General features: G+C 38.9%; 1 protein-coding gene and 1 non-coding gene across 4 annotated transcripts in view; both read left to right on the forward strand.

Moving 5' to 3' along the window:
- The window catches only part of POLA1 (DNA polymerase alpha 1, catalytic subunit), a 299,723-nt gene that overhangs the window by 46,440 nt on the left and 226,363 nt on the right, over positions 1-26,920 (forward strand). For all 3 annotated transcript variants that reach the window (XM_061178523.1, XM_061178524.1, XM_061178525.1), the window contains 6 exons: positions 129-258; positions 751-870; positions 2,361-2,460; positions 11,358-11,482; positions 17,438-17,587; positions 17,999-18,121. In XM_061178523.1, coding sequence (XP_061034506.1) covers positions 129-258; positions 751-870; positions 2,361-2,460; positions 11,358-11,482; positions 17,438-17,587; positions 17,999-18,121 — 748 coding nt within the window. The remainder of the gene's footprint in view (positions 1-128; positions 259-750; positions 871-2,360; positions 2,461-11,357; positions 11,483-17,437; positions 17,588-17,998; positions 18,122-26,920) is intronic.
- On the forward strand, positions 3,434-3,563 carry LOC133082803 (small Cajal body-specific RNA 24). Its single transcript, XR_009699023.1, has one exon. It is a non-coding gene; the product is annotated as a small Cajal body-specific RNA 24 (non-coding RNA).

A 26,920-nucleotide genomic window follows, 5' to 3' on the forward strand; every position in this document is an offset into this window, starting at 1 on the left:
AGCTGAGGTGCCGTTGCTCTGAAGTTAACTTATACCAAAAATTTTTTGTGATAGTTTATGAAGTTATGATTATAATCATTGTTTCTTTTAATTACTTGATTCTGTTTCATTCTTTCTTTTCTGTACAGTGACTCTTCTTATCTGTTGTACCTGTTGGAACACACCTGGAAAGATGCCAGGTTCATTCTGCAGATCATGTGTGAGCTAAATGTTCTTCCATTAGCATTGCAGATCACTAACATCGCTGGGAACATTATGGTAAATTTAACATAGAAAGGGGGAAAAAGCATTTCCTGTTGGATCCAGTGTTTTCTGGGGGTAGTTGTTATATGATAATGAGTCTAAATGCATGCTTATAAAATAAGTAACTTGTATTCTGAAAGCTGGGCTTCTTTTGTAAAATGAAGAACTGCTTGGGAGAAGGGGAGGAAAGCCAGGTGCAGTATGTTGAAATTTGGACGAACATAAGGATCATCTCTGACATCTGGATGTGTCTGATTTGTGGAATGGTCCATTTGGGAGTAAAGAAATAGCCCAAGTTGTCAATATTTTAAGCTCTTTGTCTCCTTTTAACCATAATGCTTAAAGAAACTGCTAGAAATAATTTAGCACCTTTTTTTTTTTAAAGCAGCCCTTGTTATGATGAGTGATTTTTGAAGGAGGTGCTATGATTAAATCTACCAACTCGAAGTTGCTTTTGTTTATTCTGGTTTTGAGCTCAAGTTTTTAAAAAAAAATTCTATTTAATAGTCTAGGACGCTGATGGGTGGACGATCCGAGCGTAATGAGTTCTTGTTGCTTCATGCATTTTATGAAAACAACTATATTGTGCCTGACAAGCAGATTTTCAGAAAGCCTCAGCAAAAACCGGTGGGTCCAAAATTGTATAGTGTTTTGCTTTTTCTTATCCCCCCCTTTTATTATCTAGGTAGCTGTTTTTTGGGGTTTTTTGGTGCTGTGATAGTATCTGCTCCCCAAATAATTAATTCCCTGTAGAAACTGTGTCACATTTGTTCTGTTGTTTTTGTGTGGTCATTTCCTTCTTTACGTTTCTCTATGCAGATGAAAATTATTTGTGAAATATGAAATTCTTTGAGGGAGGCATTAGGCCTCTCTGATGGGTGACCATACCTGGAAAGTGTTTTGCCTCGTTAGCCCTACCCAAACTTAGATGCAAGTTGAACCATTTATTTCCTTGAACCCATAAGCCTTTATTTTTGTGTTGCATTGTTTCATTTTTATATTCTAGTAGGATTAAGGTCACTACAATCAGGTTTCTGAAGTGGCCTCCATCACACTGGAAGTAAAACTTAGCTACTGTTTTATCAGCACTGATAGTAATTGATTCAGAATGGGAGTTTAATGTTAAAATGACTCAGGTTCTTATATTTGCTTGTTTTATGCACATTATCAAAATTAGTAAAGGAAGTATTAACTTATAGGAGTTTGATGTCTGCTGAGGTATTGAATGTTGGCTATTAATAAACTACTTGGGAAAGAATTTTCACTATATGGACATACTTATTTTAAGGTATCCATATTAATAATGAGAATGATGATAATATCTATATAAAATATTTTGTGTTTTTACATCGTGAATGTTAGAGTAATGAATTTAAGAGGACTCTTAGAATCTCAAATTTTACATAATATGAATAGTTGAATTTTTAGTGTCCATTGATTTTATTTTATTTATTTATTTTAAAAAATTTATTTATGTGTTTATTATTGGCTGCGTTGGGTCTTCGTTGCTGCACGCGGGCTTTCTCTAGTTGCGGCAAGCGGGGGCTACTCTTCATTGTGGTGCATGGGCTTCTCATTGCAGTGGCTTCTGTTATTGCAGAGCACGGGCTGTAGGTGTGCAAGCTTCAGTAGTTGTGGTGCGTGGGCTTCAGTACTTGTGGCTCACGGGCTCTAGAGCGCAGGCCCAGTAGTTGTGGTGCACGGGCTTCGTCGCTCCATGGCATGTGGGATCTTCCTGGACCAGGGCTCGAACCCGTGTCCCCTGCATTGGCAGGCGGATTCTATTCTTAACCACTGCACCACCAGGGAAGCCCTGTCCATTGATTTTAAAATGTGAAGTTCTGTGAATTCAAAAATATTTTAAAGTAGAATTTGCATACTTATCAACTCAGATATAGTGTTTGTTTCGGTAACTACCATGCTTGGCATTCATTAGGATTCATGAAAATATTACAATAACTGTCTTTCCTCAGAGGTAGGACCACTAACTAAAAGTAAAGAATGTTAGATAGAACTGTGTACTGCAGTTGGAAAGGTCGGGGGGGGGGGGATCATAAACCTTCTAAATTGGTCCATTAGTTGCTGGCTGGTGAAGTTATCTTTCCATTTGATATTAGGGAGATGAAGATGAAGACATTGATGGAGATACCAGTAAATACAAAAAAGGACGTAAGAAGGCAGCTTATTCTGGAGGCTTGGTATTGGACCCCAAAGTTGGTAAGGCAACGCAGCGGCTCAGTTTGCCCCTGATGCTAAGGAACTTAATGCAGAGCCAGGCTTGAGAAACTAGAAGGCCTGAGTTGTGTTTTGTAGGTTAGCGAATAGGTTTCATAATGACCTTATTTTCTTATGTTCATGCGAAAATCTTGTTTGCCAGTCTAACATGGAATTAATGTGAATCTTTTGTGTTTTTTTTGCTGTATTCCAAGAAAGCTTTATTTATGGACATAGAAATTTAAATTTTGTATAATTTTCACATATCATTGAAATAGTCTTTTAAAATTTTTTTCGACCATTTAAAGATATAAAACACTATTCTTAGCTCATGAGTGGTACAAAAAGGGGGTAGGTTGGAGGATTTGCTCTGTGCAGTTTGCCAACCTATTTGTCCTGTGGTAGGAGCGCCTCTGTCTCCTCCCATCTACTCTTGGGCTCCGCCTCTGCCCAGCGTGCGAGGGCCAGTGCAATTGGACAGCAAAGTTAAAGTACAGGCAGTAACTACCAAATTGAACTTTAACAAGAGAATAATTCTTTCCTGTAATCATGAATGGCAAAGAAGATGTTTCGTGGTAAACAGAGCTAGAAAAGATTAAAAAAAATTTTTAAAATCATCTTAACCATTCTTAAGTGTAGTTCAGTAGTGTTGTTAACTGTATTCACATTGTTGTGCAGAAATGAATGTCAGTTTTATCAAGTAACTTGAACTCTAAGTAGGAGACATTTTTGACAAAAGTGATTTTATTGTGAGTTGTAATGAGACAGATCACTCGTCCTTTGGTGTTAGATAGATCTGGCCTTGAATTCTGGCTGTGTGCTCTTGGGCTGCCTGTTTTAGCGTCTGTAAGCCTCAGTTTCCTTTTCTTTAAAATGACGGCAAGAAAAATACCACACAGAGATTTAAGGAATAATAGTACCAGACACAGAGTAAGCTATCAATATATGCTTGCTGTTGTTATTATTGTCTTAATTGTGGACATTTATTTTTATTCAGTTTCTTCTCAAGGTGAAGATAACTCTTTGTAAATGTCCTAGAGAAATATAGTAGCTTTCTGTTCACCCTTTCCAAGTGAAAAGGGTGGATCGTTCCACTGCTGACATTTATGTGTACATCTCTTGTCTGATCTTAGCAGTTTGTGTACAGGTAAATGGGCTGCCTGTTTTATTCCCTGAAGGTGTGATTGTAAAACAAATGTATAACCACTCACTGGTATAGCTCATGAAACATTTGGGGAGTGGGGGTGTGGAGGGTAGGTGGGAAGGAATGCTTTCTTGAAGGAGAATTTTTTTTTTTTTTAAACATCTTTATTGAAGTATAATTGCTTTACAATGGTGTGCTAGCTTCTGCTTTACAACAAAGTGAATCAGTTACACATATACATATGTTGCCATATCTCTTCCCTCTTGCATCTCCCTCCCTCCCACCCTCCCTATCCCACCCCTCTAGGTGGTCACAAAGCACCAAGCTGATCTCCCTGTGCTATGTGGCTGCTTCCCACTAGTTATCTATTTTTCATTTGGTAGTGTATATATGTCCATGACACTCTCTCACCCTGTCACATCTCACCCCTCCCCCTCCCCATATCCTCAAGTCCATTCTCTAGTAGGTCTGTGTCTTTATTCCCATCTTGCCACTAGGTTCTTCATGACCTCTTTTTTTTTTTTTTCCCTTAGATTCCATATATATGTGTTAGCATACTGTATTTGTTTTTCTCTTTCTGACTTACTTCACTCTGTATGACAGACTCTAACTCCATCCACCTCATTACAAACACCTCCATTTCATTTCTTTTTATGGCTGAGTAATATTCCATTGTATATATGTGCCACATCTTCTTTATCCATTCATCCGATGATGGACACCTAGGTTGCTTCCATGTCCTGGCTATTGTAAACAGAGCTGCAATGAATATTTTGGTACATGACTCTTTCTGAATTATGGTTTTCTCAGGGAATATGCCCAGTAGTGGGATTGCTGGGTCATATGGTAGTTCTATTTTTAGTTTTTTAAGGAACCTCCATACTGTTCTCCATAGTGGCTGTATCAATTTACATTCCCACCAACAGTGCAAGAGGGTTCCCTTTTCTCCACACCCTCTCCAGCATTTATTGTTTCTAGATTTTTTGATGATGGCCATTCTGACCGGTGTGAGATGATACCTCATTGTAGTTTTGATTTGCATTTCTCTAATGATTAATGATGTTGAGCATTCTTTCATGTGTCTGTTGGCAATCTGTATCTCTTCTTTGGAGAAATGTCTATTTAGGTCTTCTGCCCATTTTTGGATTGGGTTGTTTGTTTTTTTGTTATTGAGCTGCATGAGCTGCTTGTAAATCTTGGAGATTAATCCTTTGTCCGTTGCTTCATTTGCAAATATTTTCTCCCATTCTGAGGATTGTCTTTTGGTCTTGTTTATGGTTTCCTTTGCTGTGCAAAAGCTTTTAAGTTTCATTAGGTCCCATTTGTTTATTTGTGTTTTTATTTCCATTTCTCTAGGACCTGGGTCAAAAAGGATCTTGCTGTGACTTATGTCATACAGTGTTCTGCCTATGTTTTCCTCTAAGAGTTTGATAGTGTCTGGCCTTACACTTAGGTCTTTAATCCATTTTGAGTTTATTTTTGTGTATGGTGTTAGGGAGTGTTCTAATTTCATACTTTTACATGTACCTGTCCAATTTTCCCAGCACCACTTATTGAAGAGGCTGTCTTTTCTCCACTGTATATGCTTGCCTCCTTTATCAAAGATAAGGTGACCATATGTGCGTGGGCTTATCTCTGGGCTTTCTATCCTGTTCCATTGATCTATATTTCTGTTTTTGTGCCAGTACCAAACTGTCTTGATTACTGTAGCTTTGTAATATAGTCTGAAGTCAGGGAGCCTGATTCCTCCAGCTCCATTTTTCGTTCTCAAGATTGCTTTGGCTATTCGGGGTCTTTTGTGTTTCCATACAAATTGTGAAATTTTTTGTTCTAGTTCTGTGAAAAATGCCAGTGGTAGTTTGATAGGGATTGCATTGAATCTGTAGATTGCTTTGGGTAGCAGAGTCATTTTCACAATGTTTATTCTTCCAATCCAAGAACATGGTATATCTCTCCATCTATTTGTATCATCTTTAATTTCTTTCATCAGTGTCCTATAATTTTCTGCATACAGGTCTTTTGTCTCCTTAGGTAGGTTTATTCCTAGGTATTTTATTCTTTTTGTTGCAATGGTAAACGGGAGTGTTTTCTTAATTTCACTTTCAGATTTTTCATCATTAGTATACAGGAATGCAAGAGATTTCTGTGCATTAATTTTGTATCCTGCTACTTTACCAAATTCATTGATTAGCTCTAGTAGTTTTCTGGTAGCATCTTTTGGATTCTCTATGTATAGTATCATGTCATCTGCAAACAGTGACAGCTTTACTTCTTCTTTTCCGATTTGGATTCCTTTTATTTCTTTTTCGTCTCTGATTGCTGTGGCTAACACTTCCAAAACTATGTTGAATAATAGTGGTGAGAGTGGGCAACCTTGTCTTGTTCCTGATCTTAGTGGAAATGGTTTCAGTTTTTCACCATTGAGGACAATGTTGGCTGTGGGTTTGTCATATACGGCCTTTATTATGTTGAGGAAAGTTCCCTCTATGCCTACTTTCTGCAGGACTTTTATCATAAATGGGTGTTGAATTTTGTCGAAAGCTTTCTCTGCATCTATTGAGATGATCATATGGTTTTTCTCCTTCAATTTGTTAATATGATGTATCACGTTGATTGATTTGCGTATATTGAAGAATCCTTGCATTCCTGGAATAAACCCCACTTGATCATGGTGTATGATCCTTTTAATGTGCTGTTGGATTCTGTTTGCTAGTATTTTGTTGAGGATTTTTGCATCTATGTTCATCAGTGATATTGGCCTGTAGTTTTCTTTCTTTGTGACATCTTTGCCTGGTTTTGGTATCAGGGTGATGGTGGCCTCGTAGAATGAGTTGGGGAGTGTTCCTCCCTCTGCAATATTTTGGAAGAGTTTGAGAAGGATAGGTGTTAGCTCTTCTCTAAATGTTTGATAGAATTCGCCTGTGAAGCCATCTGGTCCTGGGCTTTTGTGTGTTGGAAGATTTTTAATCACAGTTTCAATTTCAGTGCTTGTGATTGGTCTGCTCATATTTTCTATTTCTTCCTGGTTCAGTCTCGGCAGGTTGTGCATTTCTAAGAATCTGTCCATTTCTTCCAGGTTGTCCATTTTATTAGCATAGAGTTGCTTGTAGTAATCTCTTATGATCGTTTGTATTTCTGCAGTGTCAGTGGTTACTTCTCCTTTTTCATTTCTAATTCTATTAATTTGAGTCTTCTCCTTTTTTCTCTTGATGAGTCTGGCTAATGGTTTATCAATTTTGTTTATCTTCTCAAAGAACCAGCTTTTAGTTTCATTGATTTTTGCTATTGTTTCCTTCATTTCTTTTTCATTTATTTCTGATCTGATCTTTATGATTTCTTTCCTTCTGCTAGCTTTGGGGTTTTTTTGTTCTTCTTTCTCTAATTGCTTTAGGTGCAAGGTTAGGTTGTTTATTCGAGATGTTTCCTGTTTCTTGATGTAGGCTTGTATTGCTATAAACTTCCCTCTTAGAACTGCTTTTGCTGCATCCCATAGGTTTTGGATCGTCGTGTCTCCATTGTCATTTGTTTCTAGGTATTTTTTGATTTCCCCTTTGATTTCTTCAGTGATCACTTCGTTATTAAGTAGTGTATTGTGTAGCCTCCATGTGTTTGTATATTTTACAGATCTTTTCCTGTAATTGATATCTAGTCTCATAGCGTTGTGGTCGGAAAAGATACTTGATACGATTTCAATTTTTTAAAATTTACCAAGGCTTGATTTGTGACCCAAGATATGATCTATCCTGGAGAATGTTCCATGAGCACTTGAGAAAAATGTGTATTCTGTTGTTTTTGGGTGGAATGTCCTATAAATATCAATTAAGTCCATCTTGTTTAATGTATCATTTAAAGCTTGTGTTTCCTTATTTATTTTCATTTTGGATGATCTGTCCATTGGTGAAAGTGGGGTGTTAAAGTCCCCTACTATGATTGTGTTACTGTCGATTTCCCCTTTTATGGCTGTTAGTATTTGCCTTATGTATTGAGGTGCTCCTATGTTGGGTGCATAAATATTTACAATTGTTATACCTTCCTCTTGGATCGATCCCTTGATCATTATATAGTGTCCGTCTTTGTCTCTTGTAATTGTCTTTATTTTAAAGTCTATTTTGTCTGATATGAGAATTGCTACTCCAGCTTTCTTTTGATTTCCATTTGCATGGAATATCTTTTTCCATCCCCTCACTTTCAGTCTGTATGTGTCTCTAGGTCTGAAGTGGGTCTCTTGTAGACAGCATATATATGGGTCTTGTTTTTGTATCCATTCAGCCAGTCTGTGTCTTTTGGTGGGAGCATTTAATCCATTTACATTTAAGGTAATTATCGATATGTATGTTCCTATTCCCATTTTCTTAAATATTTTGGGTTTGTTATTGTAGGTGTTTTCCTTCTCTTGTGTTTCTTGCCTAGAGAAGTTCCTTTAGCATTTGTTGTAAAGCTGGTTTGGTGGTGCTGAACTCTCTCAGCTTTTGCTTGTCTGTAAAGGTTTTAATTTCTCCATCAAATCTGAATGAGATCCTTGCTGGGTAGAGTAATCTTGGTTGTAGGTTTTTCTCCTTCATCACTTTAAGTATATCCTGCCACTCCCTTCTGGCTTGCAGCGTTTCTGCTGAAAGATCAGCTGTTAACCTTATGGGGATGCCCTTGTGTGTTATCTGTTGTTTTTCCCTTGCTGCTTTTAATATGTTTTCTTTATATTTAATTTTTGATAGTTTGATTAATATGTGTCTTGGTGTGTTTCTCCTTGGATTTATCCTGTATGGGACTCTCTGTGCTTCCAGGACTTGATTAACTATTTCCTTTCCCATATTAGGGAAGTTTTCAACTATAATCTCTTCAAATATTTTCTCAGTCCCTTTCTTTTTCTCTTCTTCTTCTGGGACCCCTATAATTCGAATGTTGGTGCGTTTAATGTTGTCCCAGAGGTCTCTGAGACTGTCCTCAGTTCTTTTCATTCTTTTTTCTTTATTCTGGTCTGCAGTAGTTATTTCCACCATTTTATCTTCCAGGTCACTTATCCGTTCTTCTGCCTCAGTTATTCTGCTATTGATCCCATCTAGAGTATTTTTAATTTCATTTATTGTGCTTGTCATCGTTTCTTGGTTCCTCTTTAGTTCTTCTACGTCCTTGTTAAATGTTTCTTGCATTTTGTCTATTCTATTTCCAAGACTTTGGATCATCCTTACTATCATTATTCTGAATTCTTTTTCAGGTAGACTACCTATTTCCTCTTCATTTGTTAGGTCTGGTGTGTTTTGACCCTGCTCCTTCATCTGCTGTGTGTTTTTCTGTCTTCTCATTTTGCTTATCTTACTGTGTTTGGGGTCTCCTTTTCACAGGCTGCAGGTTCGTAGTTCCCGTTGTTTTTGGTATCTGTCCCCAGTGGCTAAGGTTGGTTCAGTGGGTTGTGTAGGTTTCCTGGTGGAGGGAACTAGTGCCTGTGTTCTGGTGGATGATGCTGGATGTTGTCTTTCTGGTGGGTTCGTCCACGTCTGGTGGTGTGTTTTGGGGTGTCTGTGGCCTTATTATGATTTTAGGCAGCCTCTCTGTTAATGGATGGGGCTGTGTTCCTCTCTTGCTAGTTGTTTGGCATAGGGTGTCCAGCACTGTAGCTTGCTGGTCGTTGAGTGAAGCTGGGTCTTGATGTTGAGATGGAGATCTGTGAGAGATTTTCGCCGTTTGGTATTACGTGGAGCTGGGAGGTCTCTTGTGGACCAGTGTCCTGAAGTTGGCTCTCCCACCTCAGAGGCACAGCCCTGATGCCTGGCTGGAGCACCAAGAGCCTTTCATCCACACGGCTCAGAATAAAAGGGAGTAAAAATGGAAAGAAAGAAAAAAAGAGGATAAAATAAAATAAAATAAAGCAATTATAATAAAAAATAAGAAAAAAAATTATTAAGAGTAAATTTATTAAGAAAAAAAATTTTTTTTAATTTTTAAAAATAGATTTATTAATTTTTTATACTAAAAATAAGAAAAAAATTATTTAGAAAAAATTTATTAAGAAAAAAAATTTTTTAATTTTTTAAAATAAAAAATATGAAAAAACTTATTAAAAATTTTTTTAAAAATAGAAAATAAGGAAAAAATTATTAAAACATTTATTAGGGAAAAAAAAAATTTTTAAGCCAAAAAAAAAAAAAAAAAACGGACGGACCTAACCCTAGGACTAACGGTGAGAGCAAAGCTATACAGACAAAATCTCACCCAGAAGCATACACATCTACACTCACAAAAAAAAGGAAAAGGGGAAAAGTTAATATATCCTGCTCCCAAAGTCCATCTCCTAAATTTGGGATGATTCGTTGTCTATTCAGGTATTCAGCAGATGCAGGCACATCAAGTTGTTTGTGGAGCTTTAATCCGCTGCTTCTGAGGCTGCTGGGAGAGATTTCCCTTTCTCTTCTTTGTTCGTACAGCTCCCGGGGTTCAGCTTTGGATTTGGACCCGCCTCTGCATGTAGGTCCCCTGAGGGCGTCTGTTCCCCGCCCAGACAGAACGCGGTTAAAGGAGCAGCTGATTCGGGGGCTCTGGCTCAGTCAGGCCGGGGGGAGGGAGCGGTACGGAGGAGGCGGGGCGAGCCTGCGGCGGCAGAAGCCGGCGTGACGTTGCAGCAGCCTGAGGCGCGCCGTGCGCTCTCCCGGGGAAGTTGTCCCCGGATTATGGGAGCCTGGCCGTGGCGGGCTGCACAGGCTCCCGGGAGGGGCGGTGTGGAGAATGACCTGTGCTCGCCCACAGGCTGTTTGGTGGCGGCAGCAGCAGCCTTAGCGTCTCATGCCCGTCTCTGGGGTCCGCGCTGATAGCCGCGGCTCGCGCCCGTCTCTGGAGCTCGTTTAGGCGGCGCTCTGAATCCCCTCTCCTTGCGCGCCGCGAAACAAAGAGGCAAGAAAAATTCTCTTGCCTCTTTGGCAGCCGCAGTCTTTTTCTCGGACTCCCTCCCGGCTAGCACCGAAGCCCAAGCCCCAGCTCCCAGGCCCCGACCGCCCCGGCGGCTGAGCAGACAAGCGTCTCGGGCTGGTGAGTGCTGGTCGGCACCGCTCCTCTGTGCGGGAATCTCCGCTTTGCCCTCCGCACCAATGTGGCTGCGCTCTCCTCCGTGGCTCCGAAGCTTCCCCCCTCTGCTACCCGCAGTCTCTGCCCACGAAGGGGCTTCCTAGTGTGTGGAAACCTTTCCTCCTTCACAGCTCCCTCCCACTGGTGCAGGTCCCGTCCCTATTCTTTTGTCTCTGTTATTTCTTTTTTCTTTTGCCCTACCCAAGTACGTGGGGATTTTCTTGCCTTTTGGGAGGTCTGACGTCTTCTGCCAGCGTTCAGTGGGTGTTCTGTAGGAGCAGTTCCACGTGTAGATGTATTTCTCATGTATCTGTGGGGAGGAAGGTGATCTCCGCTTCTTACTCTTCCGCCATCTTGCCCCTCCCCCTTGAAGGAGAATTTAACAGCATTTTTTGGAAATGGATATGGCACTTGTCTAAAGTAATTGAGATGGGAAGGTGTTTGCCTATAATAATGGCATACTTTGGCAACTGCTGGGGTTTCAAGGCGAGACAGGATCTCTTCTTTCCTTTTCTTTTGTGACCTGACTTTTCACTCTAATCCAAGTCATTTTTACAGAGTGGTAGTTGACTTCTTTTTTCCTTTTGTCTACCTCACAGCTCTGGATAGTATATCGTTTCATAATATATTACTTCTAATATGGCGTTTTGCCAAATCTACTTTTTTAAAAGACTTTTTGTAACATGGGGCTTTTTTCTTGCAGGTTTTTATGATAAGTTCATTTTGCTTCTGGACTTCAACAGTTTGTATCCTTCCATCATTCAGGAATTCAACATTTGTTTTACAACAGTGCAAAGAGTTGCTTCAGAGGCACAGAAAGTTACAGAGGTTTGTATTCAACTGGGAACTCTGGAAATTGAGATTAAAAGTAGTGCTTAAAGAAGGAAGATAACCAAAGGGCTCAGTGTTCTAGTTTTTCCTCTTAAAAGATAACACTATATCCTTTTTTAGTGGTCAAAAAAGGGGGGAGGGTTGGGTAGAAGGAGACTCAGACTGGTTCTGTGTCTTTTATCTAACAGCTTTATTGAGATGTAACTCACGTACTCTGCAATTCACCCATCTAAAGTGTGCAATTTAATGGCTGGTAGTTTATTTGCAGAGTTTGCAAACTTCACTACAATCAATTTTAGGACATTTTCACTATTCCCCAAAGATACCCTATCCCTTTTAGCTGTAACCTCCCTCAGTCCCTTCATCCCTTCCAGATCTAGGCAACCACTAATCTTTCTGCCTCTAGATTTGTATATTTTTGTACATTTCATATAAATGGAGTCATATGTGACCTTTTGTGTCTGGCTTATTTCATTTAGCATATTGTTTTCAAGATTCATTCGTGTTGTAGTGTGTATTAGTACTTCATTCCTTTTTATTGCTGAATATTCCAATGTAGGGATATATCTTACATTTTGTTTATTTTAAAATCAGGTTGTCAATTTATGCAAAAATGCCTGCTGGGATTTTGATGGGATTGTATGAGATCTGTGGGTCAGTTTGGGGAATGTTGCCATCTTAATTAACAATGTGAAGTCTTCCAGTCCGTGAAAATCGAGTCTTTCCATTTATTTAGGTCTTTAATGTCTTTCAAAGATGTTTTCTAGTTTTCAATGTACAAGTCTTGCATTTCTTTTATTAAATTAATTCCTAAATATTTCATTATTTTTGGTGCTATTGTAAATGGAATTGTTTTCTTAATTTCGTTTTTGGATTGTTCATTGCAAGTGTATAGAAATATGACTGATTTTTTGTATATTGATCTCGTATCCTGCAACTTTGCTGAATTCATTTACTAGTTGTAATAGTTTGTGATTTCTTAGGATTTTCTATATACAGGATCATGTTGTCTGTGAACAGAGACAGTTTTATTTCTTTCTTTTCAATCTGGATGCCTTATATTTCCTTTTCTTGCTTAACTGCCCTGGCTAGAACCTCCAGTACAGTTGAATAGAAGTGGCAAGAGCAGACACCCTTGTCTTGTTCCTGACATTAGGGGAAAGCATCTAGTCTTTCACCAGTAAATATGATGTTAACTGTGGGTTTTCCATAGCTGGCCTTTATCAGTATGAGGCCATATCAGTATATCATCAGTATCAGTAGTTTGTTGAGTGTTTTTTTTTTTTATCATGAAAGAGTTTTGGATTTTGTCAGCTACTGTTTCTGCGTCTGTTGACTATACGGTTTTTGTTCTTTATTCTTTTAATATGATGTGTTATATTGATTGTAGAGCCAACCTGTGTCTCTGAGATAAATCCCACTTGGCTTTGGTGTATAATGCTTTTTATATATCGCTGGATTTGATGTGCTAGTATTTTGTTGAAGAGTTTCTTTCTGTATTCATAAGGGCTATTGGTGTGTAGCTGTCTTTTAAATTAATTTATTTTTTAGTTTGGCTGTGTTGGGTCTTCATTGCTGTGTGCGGGCTTTCTCTAGTTGCAGCGAGCGGGGGCTACTCTTTGTTGTGGTGCGCGGGCTTCTCATTGCAGTGGCTTCTCTTGTGGCAGAGCACGGGTTCTAGGCGCGCGAGCTTCAGTAGTTGTGGCTTGCGGGCTCTAGAGCGGGGAGGCTCAATAGTTGTGGCACACGGGCTTAGTTGCTCTGTGGCATGTGGGATGTTCCCGGACCAGGGCTCGAACCTGTGTCTCCTGCATTGGCAGGCGGATTCTTAACCACTGCACCACCAGGGAAGTCCTGTAGTTGTCTTTTCTTGTTATGTTTTTGTCTGGTTTTGGTCTTAGGGTAATATTGGCCTCGTAGAATGAGTTGGGAAGTATTCCCTCCTTTTCTGTTTTTTTGGGAGAGTTCGTGAGGGATTCACTTTAATTCTTCTTTAACTTTTGCTGGTGAAATTATCTGGTGTTAGACTTTACTTTTTTTGATTTCTAATTCAGTCTCTTGTTACAGGTTTATTCAGATTTTCTATTTCTCCTTTGGTCACTTTTGGTAGTTTCTTTCTAGGAGTTTGTCCATTTTGTGTAAGTTATCTAATTTGTTGGCATAAAATTGTGAATAGTATTCCTTTTTAATCACTTATTTCTTTAAGGTCAGTAGTGATGGTCCCCCCTTTTATTCCTGATTTTAGTAACTTGAGTCATCTTTTTTCTTTGTCAGTATAGCTAAACGTTTATCAATTTTGTAGATTTTTTTTTAATTAAAAAAAATCCTTTTTTATTTTTTGGCTGCGCCGGCATGTGGGATCTTAGTTCCCCGACCAGGGATCAAGCCTGCGTCCCCTGCAGTGGAAGCGTGGGGTCTTAACCACTGGACCGCCAGGGAATTCCCATAAATTGTGTGGTTTTTTTTTTTTAAGGTCAATTCCCTGGGTTCTAACCAAATTTTATTGTTCTTTTTTGTCGCGGCATGTGGGATCTTATTTCCCTGACCAGGAATTGAACCCATGCCCCTGCACTGGAAGCGTGGATTCTTAACACCTGGATTGCCAGAGAAGTCCACTGTTGATCTTTTCAAAGAAGCAACTTTGATTTCCTTGATTTTTCTCTATTGCTTTTCTGTTCTCTATTTCATTTATTTCTGTGCTAATTTTTATTACTTCTTTCTGGTTTCTTTGGTTTGGTTTGCCCTTCTTTTTCTAGTTTCTTATGGTGGAAGGTTAGGTTATTGATTTGAGGTCTTCTCTGTTAATTTAGGTATTTACAACTGTAAATTTCCCTATAAGCAGTGCTTTAGCTTCATCCTGTAAGTTGTGATATGTCACACTTGCCTTTTTATAGTCAATCCCCTCTTCCATCAGTCAGTCATTGATCTGACTTCTATTACCATAGCTTAATTTTGCCTGTTTGAGAACTTCATATTAATGGAGTGATACAGTATGTACTCTTTTTTTTTAATTAATTAATTTTATTTTATTTATTTTTGACTGCGTTGGGTCTTTGTTGCTGCGAGTAAGTTTTTCTCTAGTTGTGGAAAGCTGGGGCTACTCTTCGTTGTGGTATGCGGGCTTCTCATTGCGGTGGCTTCTCTTGTTGTGGAGCATGGGCTCTAGGTGCCTGGGCTTCAGTAGTTGTGGCACATGGGCTCAGTAGTTGTGGCTCACGGGCTTTAGAGTGCAGGCTCAGTAGTTGTGGTGCACGGGCTTAGTTGCTCCACGGCATGTGGGATCTTCCCGGACCAGGGCTAGAACCCGTGTCCGCACTGGCAGGCGGATTCTTAACCACTGCGCCACCAGGGAAGCCCTGTACTGTTTTGTATCTGGCTTTTTTTGTTCAATGTAATGTTTTTGAGATTCATCCATGTTATTGCATTATTAGTAGTTCTTTCATTTTTACTGTTAAGAAGTATTTCACCCTTATCTGTTCCCTTGAGATGAGCATATGGATTGTTTTCAGTTTTGGGCTGTTATTAATAAAACTGCTGTGAACATTCTTGTACAGATCTTTTTGTGGATGTGTGCTTTCATTTTGGGGGGGGTAAATACCTAGGGAGTGAATTTGCTGGGTTGCATGGGCAGTGTATGTTTAACTTGATAAGAAACTGTCAAATTGTTTTCCTGAGTGGTTATACCGTTTTGCACTCTTACCAGCCATGTATGTGAATTGTTCCCCTTCTACTCCAAACACTTGCTATTTTCAGGCTTTTAAATTTTGGCTGTGAAAGCATTTCTTAATGATTCTACTCACTAAACATCCTCTTCAAAAGGATCTTTTTGAATTATCTCACATGGATTTTAACTAGTGATCATTCAACAGTTTTATGTAGGGCTTAATAACTTAATGTGTGGTTCTTCGTATATAAAGCTTATACACTTGATTGTCAGTAGGGAATTTGGTTAGATTTGGTTCTCCAGCAGTAAAAGATGTAAATTAACCTATTGTCTCTGTATGTTTTTCTCTGCTTCTTTGTACACGGGGCAGAAGATGTCTGTTTGCCCTCTAGCTCCTGAATTTACATGTCTTTCGGTTCCAGCCACACGCTTGGGGGCTGTTTTTCAGTCCCAATTCCATATTCCCGGAAGGGGGAATCTTAGAGGCTTGCCTGAGTTGGTGAACACACTCACCCGTCAGCCATGACCACAGGAGTGTGTTCACCCCGTACAAATACGGCTGCTGAGGATGGGCCCCTCTGTGGGACTAGAGGATAATTGTACAGAGTAGGTATTGAGTAGACATCCCCACAAGGTAGTGACTACATTCGGTTAATAATATTCTGTGGGCTTTGTCCTGCTACTGTGTCAGTATTAGGATGATTGTCATTATCCAGTGCCAACCCCCCCCCCAACCCTGCCCCCCGCCACCAGTTTGTTTATTTGAGCTTTCCAGTTTGGATTTTGGATGTGAAAACATTTCAGAGTCAGAAGGGACCTTAGAGGTCATCTAAAAAATACTATACATGTAGCAATTTATGGGTTCCGTATCATTTTCCTGTGCAGTGCCTCATTTGGTCTTGAGAACAGCTAGTGCTGGTGGAGCCAGGCCTGGATTGTAAATTTCCTGACTCCAGATCCTTTCCATTTACTTTTTATTGCACCTCCATAGTTGCTGTAAATAAATTGGAATGTGTACCAAGATCTCTTTAATAGGTTTGCTGTCATCATCTGCTCTATTGGAAAACAATAATAGGTCCCTGTTACTATTGTGAGAGCGTTCATTTGAAGTTATTGATCTTTATAAAATCAGACACTTTGTAAAGACTGGGTTATCAAATGGCATTGACTTGACATACTTTAAGCCAAGAGGTTTATTTTTAATTTTGAACCTTTGAAAGGGCAAATGTGCCTGGCTTTTCTTGGCAGCCTGTTAATAGAATTAATGGAGCCTTGAGAAAAATGGTCTAATGCTTTCCCTGCATTTTCCTGCTGTAAATTTTAATATAAGAAGACGGCTGGTTGCTTTCTTAAAATGTTGCTATTTTACTGATTGCAAAGCAATTTGTAGACAAAAGGTACCACATAAATACTAAGGAATATACATGTATTAATTTTTAGAAATGTCATGGCCTATTAAAATATGGGCTCCAAATTCCTAAAAGAAACCTGCTGATTTAGTATTTATATTTTTATCTTTCAGTCTAAAACATTTACAATAATTGCTACGATTCCCCATAGTTTAAAAAAATTTTATAGCATTTTGTTTGCTAGTACACAGGACTTAACAGTAGTTTAGCTGCTTTTTTCTCTTTTTTTAAATTTTAGAGATCTCTGTTAGTGTTTTTATTTTTATTTATTCATAAATTTATTTTATTTTTGGCTGCATTGGGGCTTCGTTGCTGCGCGCGGGCTTTTCTCTGGTTGCAGCAAGTGGGGGCTTCTCTTGCTGTGGAGCACAGGCTCTAGGCTCGCAGGCTTCAGTAGTTGTGGCACACGGGCTTACTTGCTTTGCCCGTGCGCATGTGGGATCTTCCCGGACCAGGCCTCGAACCCGTGTCCCCTGCATTGGCAGGCGGATTCTTAATCACTGTGCCACCAGGGAAGCCCAGTGTTTTTATTTTAAAAACAATTTCCCAAACATATTGCTCCCCAGTCTTGTTGAAGGGGGGAAAGGAGCATGTGTAAAAATTCATCTCTTTAAATGATACCTACATTTTTCAATAACTAGATGGGGGAGGTACTGGGAATGATGGGCTGAGAGAATTGGAGGAGAAGAGGGCAGTGTTGAGTTGTTCTGCAGCCCTCTCAGCTCTTTCTTCTACCACCCACACTTTGTTGACCTTTACTTAGACAAGAAAGTAGCTTTTCAAGATGTGATCACGGGGTAAGCTCCCACAACGTATGATTTTGGGAATTCATTTCATGAAATTTTGATTTGTCTGAAATTTTCATCGTGTGTTCATCAGGATGGAGAACAAGAACAGATCCCTGAGCTGCCAGATCCAAGCTTGGAAATGGGCATTTTGCCCAGAGAGATCCGGAAACTGGTAGAGCGGAGAAGACAAGTCAAACAACTAATGAAACAGCAAGATTTAAATCCAGACCTTGCTCTTCAGGTATCTCTTTCCACTCAGCAACCTCTGAGTGACAGTCTCACCTTTGAAAATTTGATTATCTAGGAGTGATTTAAACTTGATGCTGTGGGCAAATGCATGTGCTTATTTTAAGTTGGTGGGTAGGAAACCATTCAAAAACACTATGCCTCAAAATACAAGGCACGTCTATCTGCAGAACTGTATCTGAGCAAGATCCTTCTGACTTCTGGGAGCTTTGGAGTCTGTGTTTACTTGATTCTAGGAGGTCAGGGAATCATGGATCTGGGAGGATGGGTTGATTATGTTAAGAGTTCTTTTTTCCAGGGTTATTGCGGGTTTCCCCTTCTCATTGGTGAGCTAGAAAGCATCTAATGTAATGCTGAAGCATCTGCAAATACTTTTGTTTGTCTTTTGTCCTTGTGTGGCCTGCAGTATGACATTCGACAGAAGGCTTTGAAGCTCACAGCAAACAGTATGTACGGCTGCCTGGGATTTTCCTACAGCAGATTTTATGCCAAACCACTGGCTGCTTTGGTGACATACAAAGGAAGGGAGGTAAATGGCGTAACAGTCCCATATCTAAAAATGAGAGTATTTTAAACTATACATGTTGTGGGGTAGGAGAGCCAAAAAGTTTGTTACCTAGTTATACAGCTTCAAGTATCCCTTTCTTAGGACAAATTTGAGACAGATATGCTTTTTAAGTAAGGATTCATTCATTCGTCCATTTTGTGTGTGTGTGTGTATTTATTTATTGAGCATCTGCTATGTGCCATGGATTGTTCTAGGTACTGAGGATAGAGTGTTGAGCAAGACCTAAAAAGCCCCTGCATCATGAGGCTCACATTCTACCTAGGGCAGGGGGTGTAGAGGGGCTTGGGGTGGGGAGAGCGTCATTCGGGAAAACAGAGTCTAAATAAGTGAATAAACAAATACAAAAAATAAGAGAATATGATAGAAATAATGCTGTGCAGATAAGTAAACAGGGTGGAGGGCTAGACAGTGTTAAGATGGCTGGCTAGTTTAGCTTGGTCAGGGAAGGCTTCTTTAGGAGCTAACATGAATGAGAACTAAGCGACATAAGGGAGCTAGTTTTTTTTTGCGGATGTATTAGGTTGGCGTGTGAGGGAAAAGAAGAAATCAAGGAGGATGCCTCCGTTTTTGTCTTCTAGCTGGTTAGCTAGTAGAACCATTTATTAAGAAGGAGAAATCTGAGGGAGAAAGATTAAGAGTTTTATCTTGGATGTGTTACCTTTGAGGCTTGTAATAGATCTGTAGGCATGTTAAGTAGGCAGCTGGATGTATCAGTTCAAGTCCCCAGTGTCAGGAATATATCGGGACTGGAGTTATAGATTGAGAGTAATTGGTTTTAGAAACATGGGCCAGATACCAAACAGATTTGAGGTACTGTCCCTTTGTAAACACTAAAAGCTTCATTTGCTTTAGCACCACGTGCATGGGTTTTCCTTAGTTTGTAAAAGAACAGTTATGTTAAATATTATATTCCATTTAACTCCAGTAAAATACTGATTTCTGTCAGTGGATTTAAGACTACTCGGTCTTAAGGAGGTAGTGGTTATGGGCAGAATGCTCATGCCGGGGGCCTGGACTCAGAGTACTCTTAGAATAGAGGTCGGCACGCTACAGCCCATGGGCCCAATCCAGCCCGCCACCTATTTTTATAAATTTTTATTGGCACACAGTCATACTCATTCGTTGAAGTATCATCTATAGCTGCTTTTGCAAGTACAGCGGCAAAGTTGAGTAGTCAAGGTGGAGACTTGCATGACCTGCAAAGCCTAGAATATTTACTATCTGGCCCTTTTCAGAAAAAAAAAATGCTAACCCCTGCTTAGAGTCTAGATCAGGACTGTCTAATAGCACTCTGAGATGATGAAAACGTTCTCCATCTGCAATACCCAGTGCAATAGCCGCAAGCCCCAAGTGGCTAGTGAGCACTTGATAGCTGGCTGACGAAGTGGATTTTGAGTTTTATTTAATGATAATTAAAATAAATTTAACCTCAGATATCCACATGTGGCTAGTGGCTGCTGTATTGGACAGTGCAGATCTAGCTGGCATGAAACGAACAGGATATTGAGAGGTGCTCTTCTGTTGGGAGCCCGCTTTCACGCTGCTGAGGGCACAGTGAGGAAGGGCAAGGCATGTATTGGACACCAGCATTATGCGAGAAGCTTTCAGATGCGTTATTTCCTTAAGACCCCATAAGAATCAATTGATAGAGGCAAGAGTGTTCCAATTTTGCAGATGAGGAAGCTAATAAACTCAGAGGTGAAGTGTAACAAGTGACTTTTTTGGATGGGAATCCAGCTCTTCCTGACTGTAAGGCTTTTGCTACATGGGGGTTGTCTGCTCCATCTCAGGATGGCTCTCCTGTTGCTTTATATTCTGCTTCTTATTCCTAGAAGAACGTTTTTTTCGATACTCATCTCAAGACATAGGCCTTTTTTACTTGAGAAGATACAGGTGTTTTAGGGGCTCATTGAAGTGAGGAAAGGATGTTTTCAGTTTCTTTGGCTAAGTTTACTTTAAAATTATTTAAATTTTATTTCTCTGTATGTATCCAGTGGCTTCTGATAGAATACCATCTTATTTTTGTATTAGGAAGTGCACTCACTATGCCCCAACTGGGTGATAATACATGGGTTGACTATTGAGATTGGATCAAGGTTACTCTTAAGTTTCTCATGAGAGGCAGTAGTTGACAATTTACTCCCTTGGAGAGTACCTCTTGCTGTTGGGAAATCCCTGTTACATTTTCTGCATTGGCTCAGAAATCCACAAGCTTAAAAGGGCACTGTTGATAATGATAAGCCCCAAATTTGTCCAATAATCTCCCCCACTCCCCTAATCCATTGTACTTTAAGGGCAATATTTTTGTTTAGCTCGATTTTTAATGGGGAATTTAAACTCAATTTTTATTTTTCTCTTATTTAAAATATAACAACAAATCTTTATAAACTATTTAAAAAAAAACCCTACTCTTCCCACTAAAAAACAAAGAACTTCAGACAGATCTGGAAATAATCATATGTGATTTAAGTTCTTGGCTTGTGCTTCCCTTTGTCTCTTTCCCCTTTGCTCCTTCCCACAAATAAAAAACACAACAACGGTGGGAAACGGGCCTTTAAAGTAATGTGAAGTTAATGAGAAATAATAATTACACAGTTGCTTCCTGGAAATCTTATTCTAGAAGAGGATTCAAAGCCACGTACAGAAATTATTTCCTATAATAAAAATGATTGTAACGTATTGATGATAATTATTAGCACTGGCGGATGGAAGTATTTTATGTGATAATCTGTCTTTGGGTTTACTGTTTTTTTCCGTACGCACTATTAGGTCTTTGTGAATTCAAGCATCTCTTGATTATTAAAGAGGTAGGAGGAGCGAAGTGTAAAATGAGAGTCAGTTTGCTGAGATTTTGGAATATCTTTGTAACTTATCAAACTTATCTTTTTTGTACTAAGATAGAGTAGACCAAATAATATAGTAACCTGAAAATCCTAGAAGTTGATTGCTTTTAAAGTCCTTGTAGGATAAATTAGATTAAGGTTCAATTGGAAATTAATGAGAAGGAAACCTGGTAGCATGTCGTCTGAAAAAGATTATAAAATTTTGCATTTGAATACAGATTAATACACAGTCTGGGGAGACCTTAAGCCCCCCCCCCCCCGCCCTTTTTATTTTTAAGTCTGTTTTGTGTGTGCTCAGTTTGTTGGAATCATGCAGGTTTGGCTCTGGTGACCTAATAATTTCTGTAATCAAATGTGTTATGGCTGCTAGAGTACTCAGAGTAATTACTAATTGTACTTTTAAAAACAGGTTTATAATAAAAATGCTAATAGTTGTGTCAAATGGACATCAATATTGTCTTTTCCCAGGTGTGATCTTTCACACTTAAACTCTTCTATGATTTTTAATTGCTCGGTGGTAGAAGAATTAGTTAATGGTTAAGGAATTGTATGAGGGACCTCATGGTGTGCAAGTTATTTAAAAATAATGAACTCGATGTTTCCAGAGAAGTAATATGGAAACCTAGTTGACAGATACTCGAAAGTGAATCTATATAAATACCATCTGTATTTGTGTTTATTCTCAATGTATGTGTAGGGAGACATAAAAAAGATACTGGGCAAGTTGGTAGCAGTAAGTGGACATATATTTTAAATCACAGGGAAAACAGACTAGGTAGTCAAGTGACTGGTGTGGTAATTGAACTGATTGTTCACTAGATGGCGATAGACACCCTGAGATCATTAATCAATTAAGGGTTTTATTCTGTGAACAATAGTGAAAGCCATTTAGTGACACAGATCTGTCCAAATTTTTGACTTTTATTAATTTTGAAATTATTAAAGAAAGGACCAAAGGATTGTAATAGTCTAGTGTACTTAGTGTTTAAATAGTGACTGTCTTTGAATAAAAAGTTTTATTGATAAGAACAATCATTTTATGTATCATAGCAAGCTAATTCTTCTATCAAAGAGCTAAATTCACACTTCTGGCCATGGGGCTACAATCCATGACTCCCTTGGTCACAGTATCAGGCTAATCTAAAGAGAATTGAAATGATTTTGATGTGTAATTTTGCCTCTTTGAATTTGTTGGGGGTTTTTTGAGGGATTTAAAACTTACTCTACACTTATAAGCATACTCATTGCATAATCCTTAGTGTAATGGTAATATTTGTCTTTATGGAATAATTACTACTTACTGACATTGGTATTGTCTTATTTCTGCACTCTGTTATTTCTGTGCCCTTGAGAAAATGATTTTTGGTCTGGATTTCTGATTGCATTTTAAAGTGAATGCATGCTCTAATGTTTGGGTGTAGAGCCCATGCGTTTTCATTTTCTCACCCAGTAGGCTAAAGTGAGTCTTTGCCAGCCTGCTTGCCAACCAGTTGTAGACTGCCTGGCTTTCAATTGTGTTTGGAGCTGAAATTTGTGCATTTAGAAAATGTGTCCAAATCATTGCATGAAAACATTGCAGTCAAGCCCAGGGCAAGCCTTCCTGGGAGTCTCTTGGCCATGTGCTAGCACCTGTCAGGAGCCCTTCAGAATGGCCCTGGGATGGAGGACTGTAGCATTTGTTGATGTCAGCGGCAAAAGAGAATGAGTGAATATACAGAATCTTATAATTGAGTGCTAAAGGAGACTTTCAACTTTATCTGGAAATAAGCAAAAATTTCACTTTTCCAGTCTTTTTTCTTAAAAAAGCCTAGTTTTAAAAAATGAAATGCAATAAAGTATTGTAGAGACAACTAAAGACCCTTTCCTCCCCACCCTCTCTCATTTTTTTCTTTTCTTCTTCCAAGGTAACTGCTCCCTCCGGGTTGGTTTTGTCCTTTTTGCCCAGGGTTTTTTGCTTTTACAACAAATACGTGTACCTATACATGTGGTGCCTTAAAAGTTTTTACCATTTATGTGTCATGCTATACATATTTTTTGCAGTTTGCCAAAAAAAAAAGTCGGGGAAAATCCCTACTCTATATACCAGTTTTTAAGTATGTCCATGTTGATACATTTTTAGACTTGATTTATTCATGTTACCTATTGTGTAATATTTCAGTGAATAAATATAGCACAGGATATTTTTTATTCTCCCATTGTCCATGCTTTTAGCTTTCCTCATTTTCACTTCTTTTACTTTTTTGCTATTGCGAATGGTGCTATAGTAGACAGTGCCACATGTGCGAGAGTTTCTCTAGCGTATTACTAGGAGTGGAGTTTGCACATCTGCAAGCGGTATATGACATGTTATTGGTAGGAGCAGTCATTTAATTTATCATAGCGAGTTAATTCTTTCAAATAGCTAAATTCATATTTATGGCCATAGGACTACAATACATGACTCCCTCAGTCGCAGAATCAGAGGTTAATTTAAAAACAGTTGGGAATAATTTTGACATACAATTTTATCTTTTTGAATTTGTTGTTTATTTTTCTACTGAGGGATTTTTAGACTTCTTAGATACTTGTAAACATGCTTGTTGCATCATCCTTAGTGTTCCACACCTTTGTCAGCACTTGTTATTATCAGAATTAAAAATTTTTGCCAGTCTCATGAGTGTGAAGTGGTATCTCATTGTGATTTTAATGTGCATTTCCCCAAGTATTAGTTAAGGTGAGCATCCTTTCATGTGTTTTAACTCTTCAGTTTTCTTTTTTTCAGTGTGATTTGCCTGTGCGCATATAGGTCCTATTTCGCTGGGTTGTATGTCTCTTAGTATTTCTTCTTAGGTATTCAAAGGCTAGTTCTTTTTTGGTCATTTTTGTTGCAGATATCTTTTAGTCTGTGACTTATCTTTTAACTTTATTTGTGGTCTTTCCTTGTGCAGAAGTTTTTAAATTTATTGTCAAATATTTGGTTTTTTCCCCCTTGTACACTGTGTTGTTTTTTTCCTTAAGAAACCTTTCCCTCCTTCAGTGACATAGACATTCTTTCTTATTTTCTTCTAAAAGTTGCAAGCTTTGGCTTTTCTTATTCAGGTCTTAAATCCTTCTGGGAATTATTTTTAGGGATCGTATAAGTTAGGGATCTAACTGTATTTGTCTTTTTGCTTCCTGTGGAGTTGTTGAACCTATTCTTCTATTCCAGGGGTGGAGAACCTAGAACTCCCCGGCTAACTCCTGTCCACTGCTTGTTTTGTGTAAATAAAATTTTATTGGGACACAGCCACACCCACTTGTTTATGGCTGCAGTTGTGTTCTGTTACAATGGCAGAATTGATTAGTGCCCAGAGAGCCTGAATGACCTGCAAAGCCGAAAATATGTACTTTCTGGCCCTTTACAGAAAAAATTGGTGGACCTCTGGTCTAAAAGAGAGTCACGTATAATAGAAAAGTCACTCTCATTTCTAACAGCATCAGTCCTAGTGGGTGAAAGTAGAGGAAAGTACACTCAAAGTAGTAAGAAGGAAGGAAAGCAATCTTTTGGACATCTAAAAAAACCATAGATTTTCAAGTTTTATCTGTTTATATTGTCATATGAGAACTATCTCATAGAAGCAGAGCGAATGTCTGTGACTCCTCAAGTTGTATGTGACATTTTATGTGTCTGTGCATGTGTGTGCTTTTTTGGGGGGAAAGGTGCATAGCATTTAAGAGATTCTCAAAGGGCACCATGATGCAAAAATGCTAAAGAACTGGTGATTCTTATATTTCTTCATTTCTGCCCTCGTAGGTTGAGGGGACACTTTAGTCTTAAAAACGTATGCTTTTGTTACCTAAAACATGGCAGTATGAAGAATTTTCTTGCCAGACCAGACTCACGGAAACTGTGTGGGTGGTAGGAGGGAAGAGTTCTAATTCTGTCTCCAGGATTTAATAGCCACCATTAAGACTACTTTTAACTTCAGCTGACCTACTAACATTTTGATTTTTTTTTAATATTAGAAGATAATTTCTCTTAAGGCTGAAAGTGAAGGTTTAATATATTTTGGCAGAATATATTTTACGTTAAAAAAAGCAATATCCTTTTTCAGTGATTACAGATTACTTACCACTTTGAAGTTGTTTATATTATAATATTTTAAGCCAGAGAAACTTTAAATTCCCTTTTTATTGTTGTATTTCAGGGATGTTTGGGTTCTAAATTCTTGACAGTTCTTCATACTATTCAACTTTATTAATTCATATCTACTAATTCAGAATTGGTGGTAATTCAGATGGAATGAGTTGAAATTCTTCATAGTACAAATTAATAGCAAATTTAGAGCCGAGGTTCTTTTTATATACCTTTAACTTCTATAGAAACACCTGTTTTCCATCAAGTAAGTGGCATCTTAACTGCAGATTATTTATATGGTTGAACTTTTACTAATTAACATCTATATTTGCTTGTCCCTTTGTCTGTATCCTTTCTGAAACTGATGAAAGTAATGTTGGTAAATATAAAGCTAAGAAGAGGAAACACCTTGGAAATACCCCATGGAAGGCCAGTTCAAATTGTGATAACTTAGACATTCAATAATTTGAGAGAAATGCAATGACAAAAAAATTTCAAGTATATAGAATAATCTATGCTGTATGAACGCAGTATTGTGCTCTATAAACAAGTGGGTTACATTTAGGCCTGGTTTGAATTTATGTACTTGAACACACATAATATTTCTTTCAAAATGGCTAAAACTTTAGACTTTCAAAAAGAAATTCAGAAGAACCTTATCCCTCTCTCTTAATGTTTGGAACCTATCCCCTCCAAGATGCCTGGACATCTGCCTTTGTGTGCTCTTTGGGTTTTGAACGTTGCAATGTATAGGTTTAGGAGCAAACAGGCGGTCGATGTTAGAGGTAGCTGGGAAGAGGGAGACAGGGTCAAGTCCTGCCTGTGAACTGGGCTGGGTCTGTGAGCAAGTCTTTGTCAGAAAGAAGCGCCTCGCACCCGTCCTCACATGTTGTACCCCCTGGGTGTCAGCGGCGGTGACAGGTGGTCCTGGGGCTGTGTGGGCTGGCCTCCCTTGTCTTCAGAGTGCCAGGGTTTATTTCATTAAAGAAGGTGGAATTTCCTTATTCTCAGTCTAAATTAGGGTCTTTTAAAAACCCACATGTTGGTAGTTTTACACCTAGATTTCGTAATGGGTCTGTAAAAACTAGTATGAATACTTAAAATTTTTCTCTTAATTGACCAAAAAAAGGAAAGAAAAGAAAAGCCTGCAGCCTCAAATTGTTTCTATATTCTCCAGTCTCTACTTGCGTTTGGTTTGTCGGCGATCACTATGTCTGTATTTTGATGTCCCCCCCCCCCACCCAGCACCTAGCCCTGTGCCCCACAGAGTGCGTGCTAGTTTGCTGTGACTCTGGGATCACGCTGGTCTAGTAGCTTCTGCAGTTATAGATGAGTGGGTGTGGAGGAGATGCATTTTGTGATGTAGGATCTTGATATTTAAGCCTTATTTGAGTTTATAAGAATGGCCTGGATACTCAGAACAAGAAAAAGGCTACTTTATACGTTTTTACTGGGCCACTCTCATTTGAGAAGGCAGGGATGGTATTTTTGCCTCGACATTTTGCCCATTTAATTACTGAACCCACTGGGAGTGTGATTGAGGATGAGGAGATAAATACTATCGGACTAACTTTGTGTCGGCGCCGCTGATCTCTGCTCAGATTGAGTTTCATTACTCTGACTCGAATCACAGAAACTGAGGCCTGGAAACCTCTTCCTTTCTTCCCCACCCCTCGCCACAGTGAGTGATTTTCTGTTAACCCAAACTCATTCCTCTTTCTACATATGTGAACATTTTCTATAAACCTGTTTTGGTGTATGTTTCTTTTTCACGAGCCGCGTGTTATTTGCCAGGTGTTCTACAGCTCCTTGCTTTGGCAG

This window comes from Eubalaena glacialis, chromosome X, assembly GCF_028564815.1.
Source record: "Eubalaena glacialis isolate mEubGla1 chromosome X, mEubGla1.1.hap2.+ XY, whole genome shotgun sequence".
Classification (NCBI taxonomy): Eukaryota; Metazoa; Chordata; class Mammalia; order Artiodactyla; family Balaenidae; genus Eubalaena; species Eubalaena glacialis.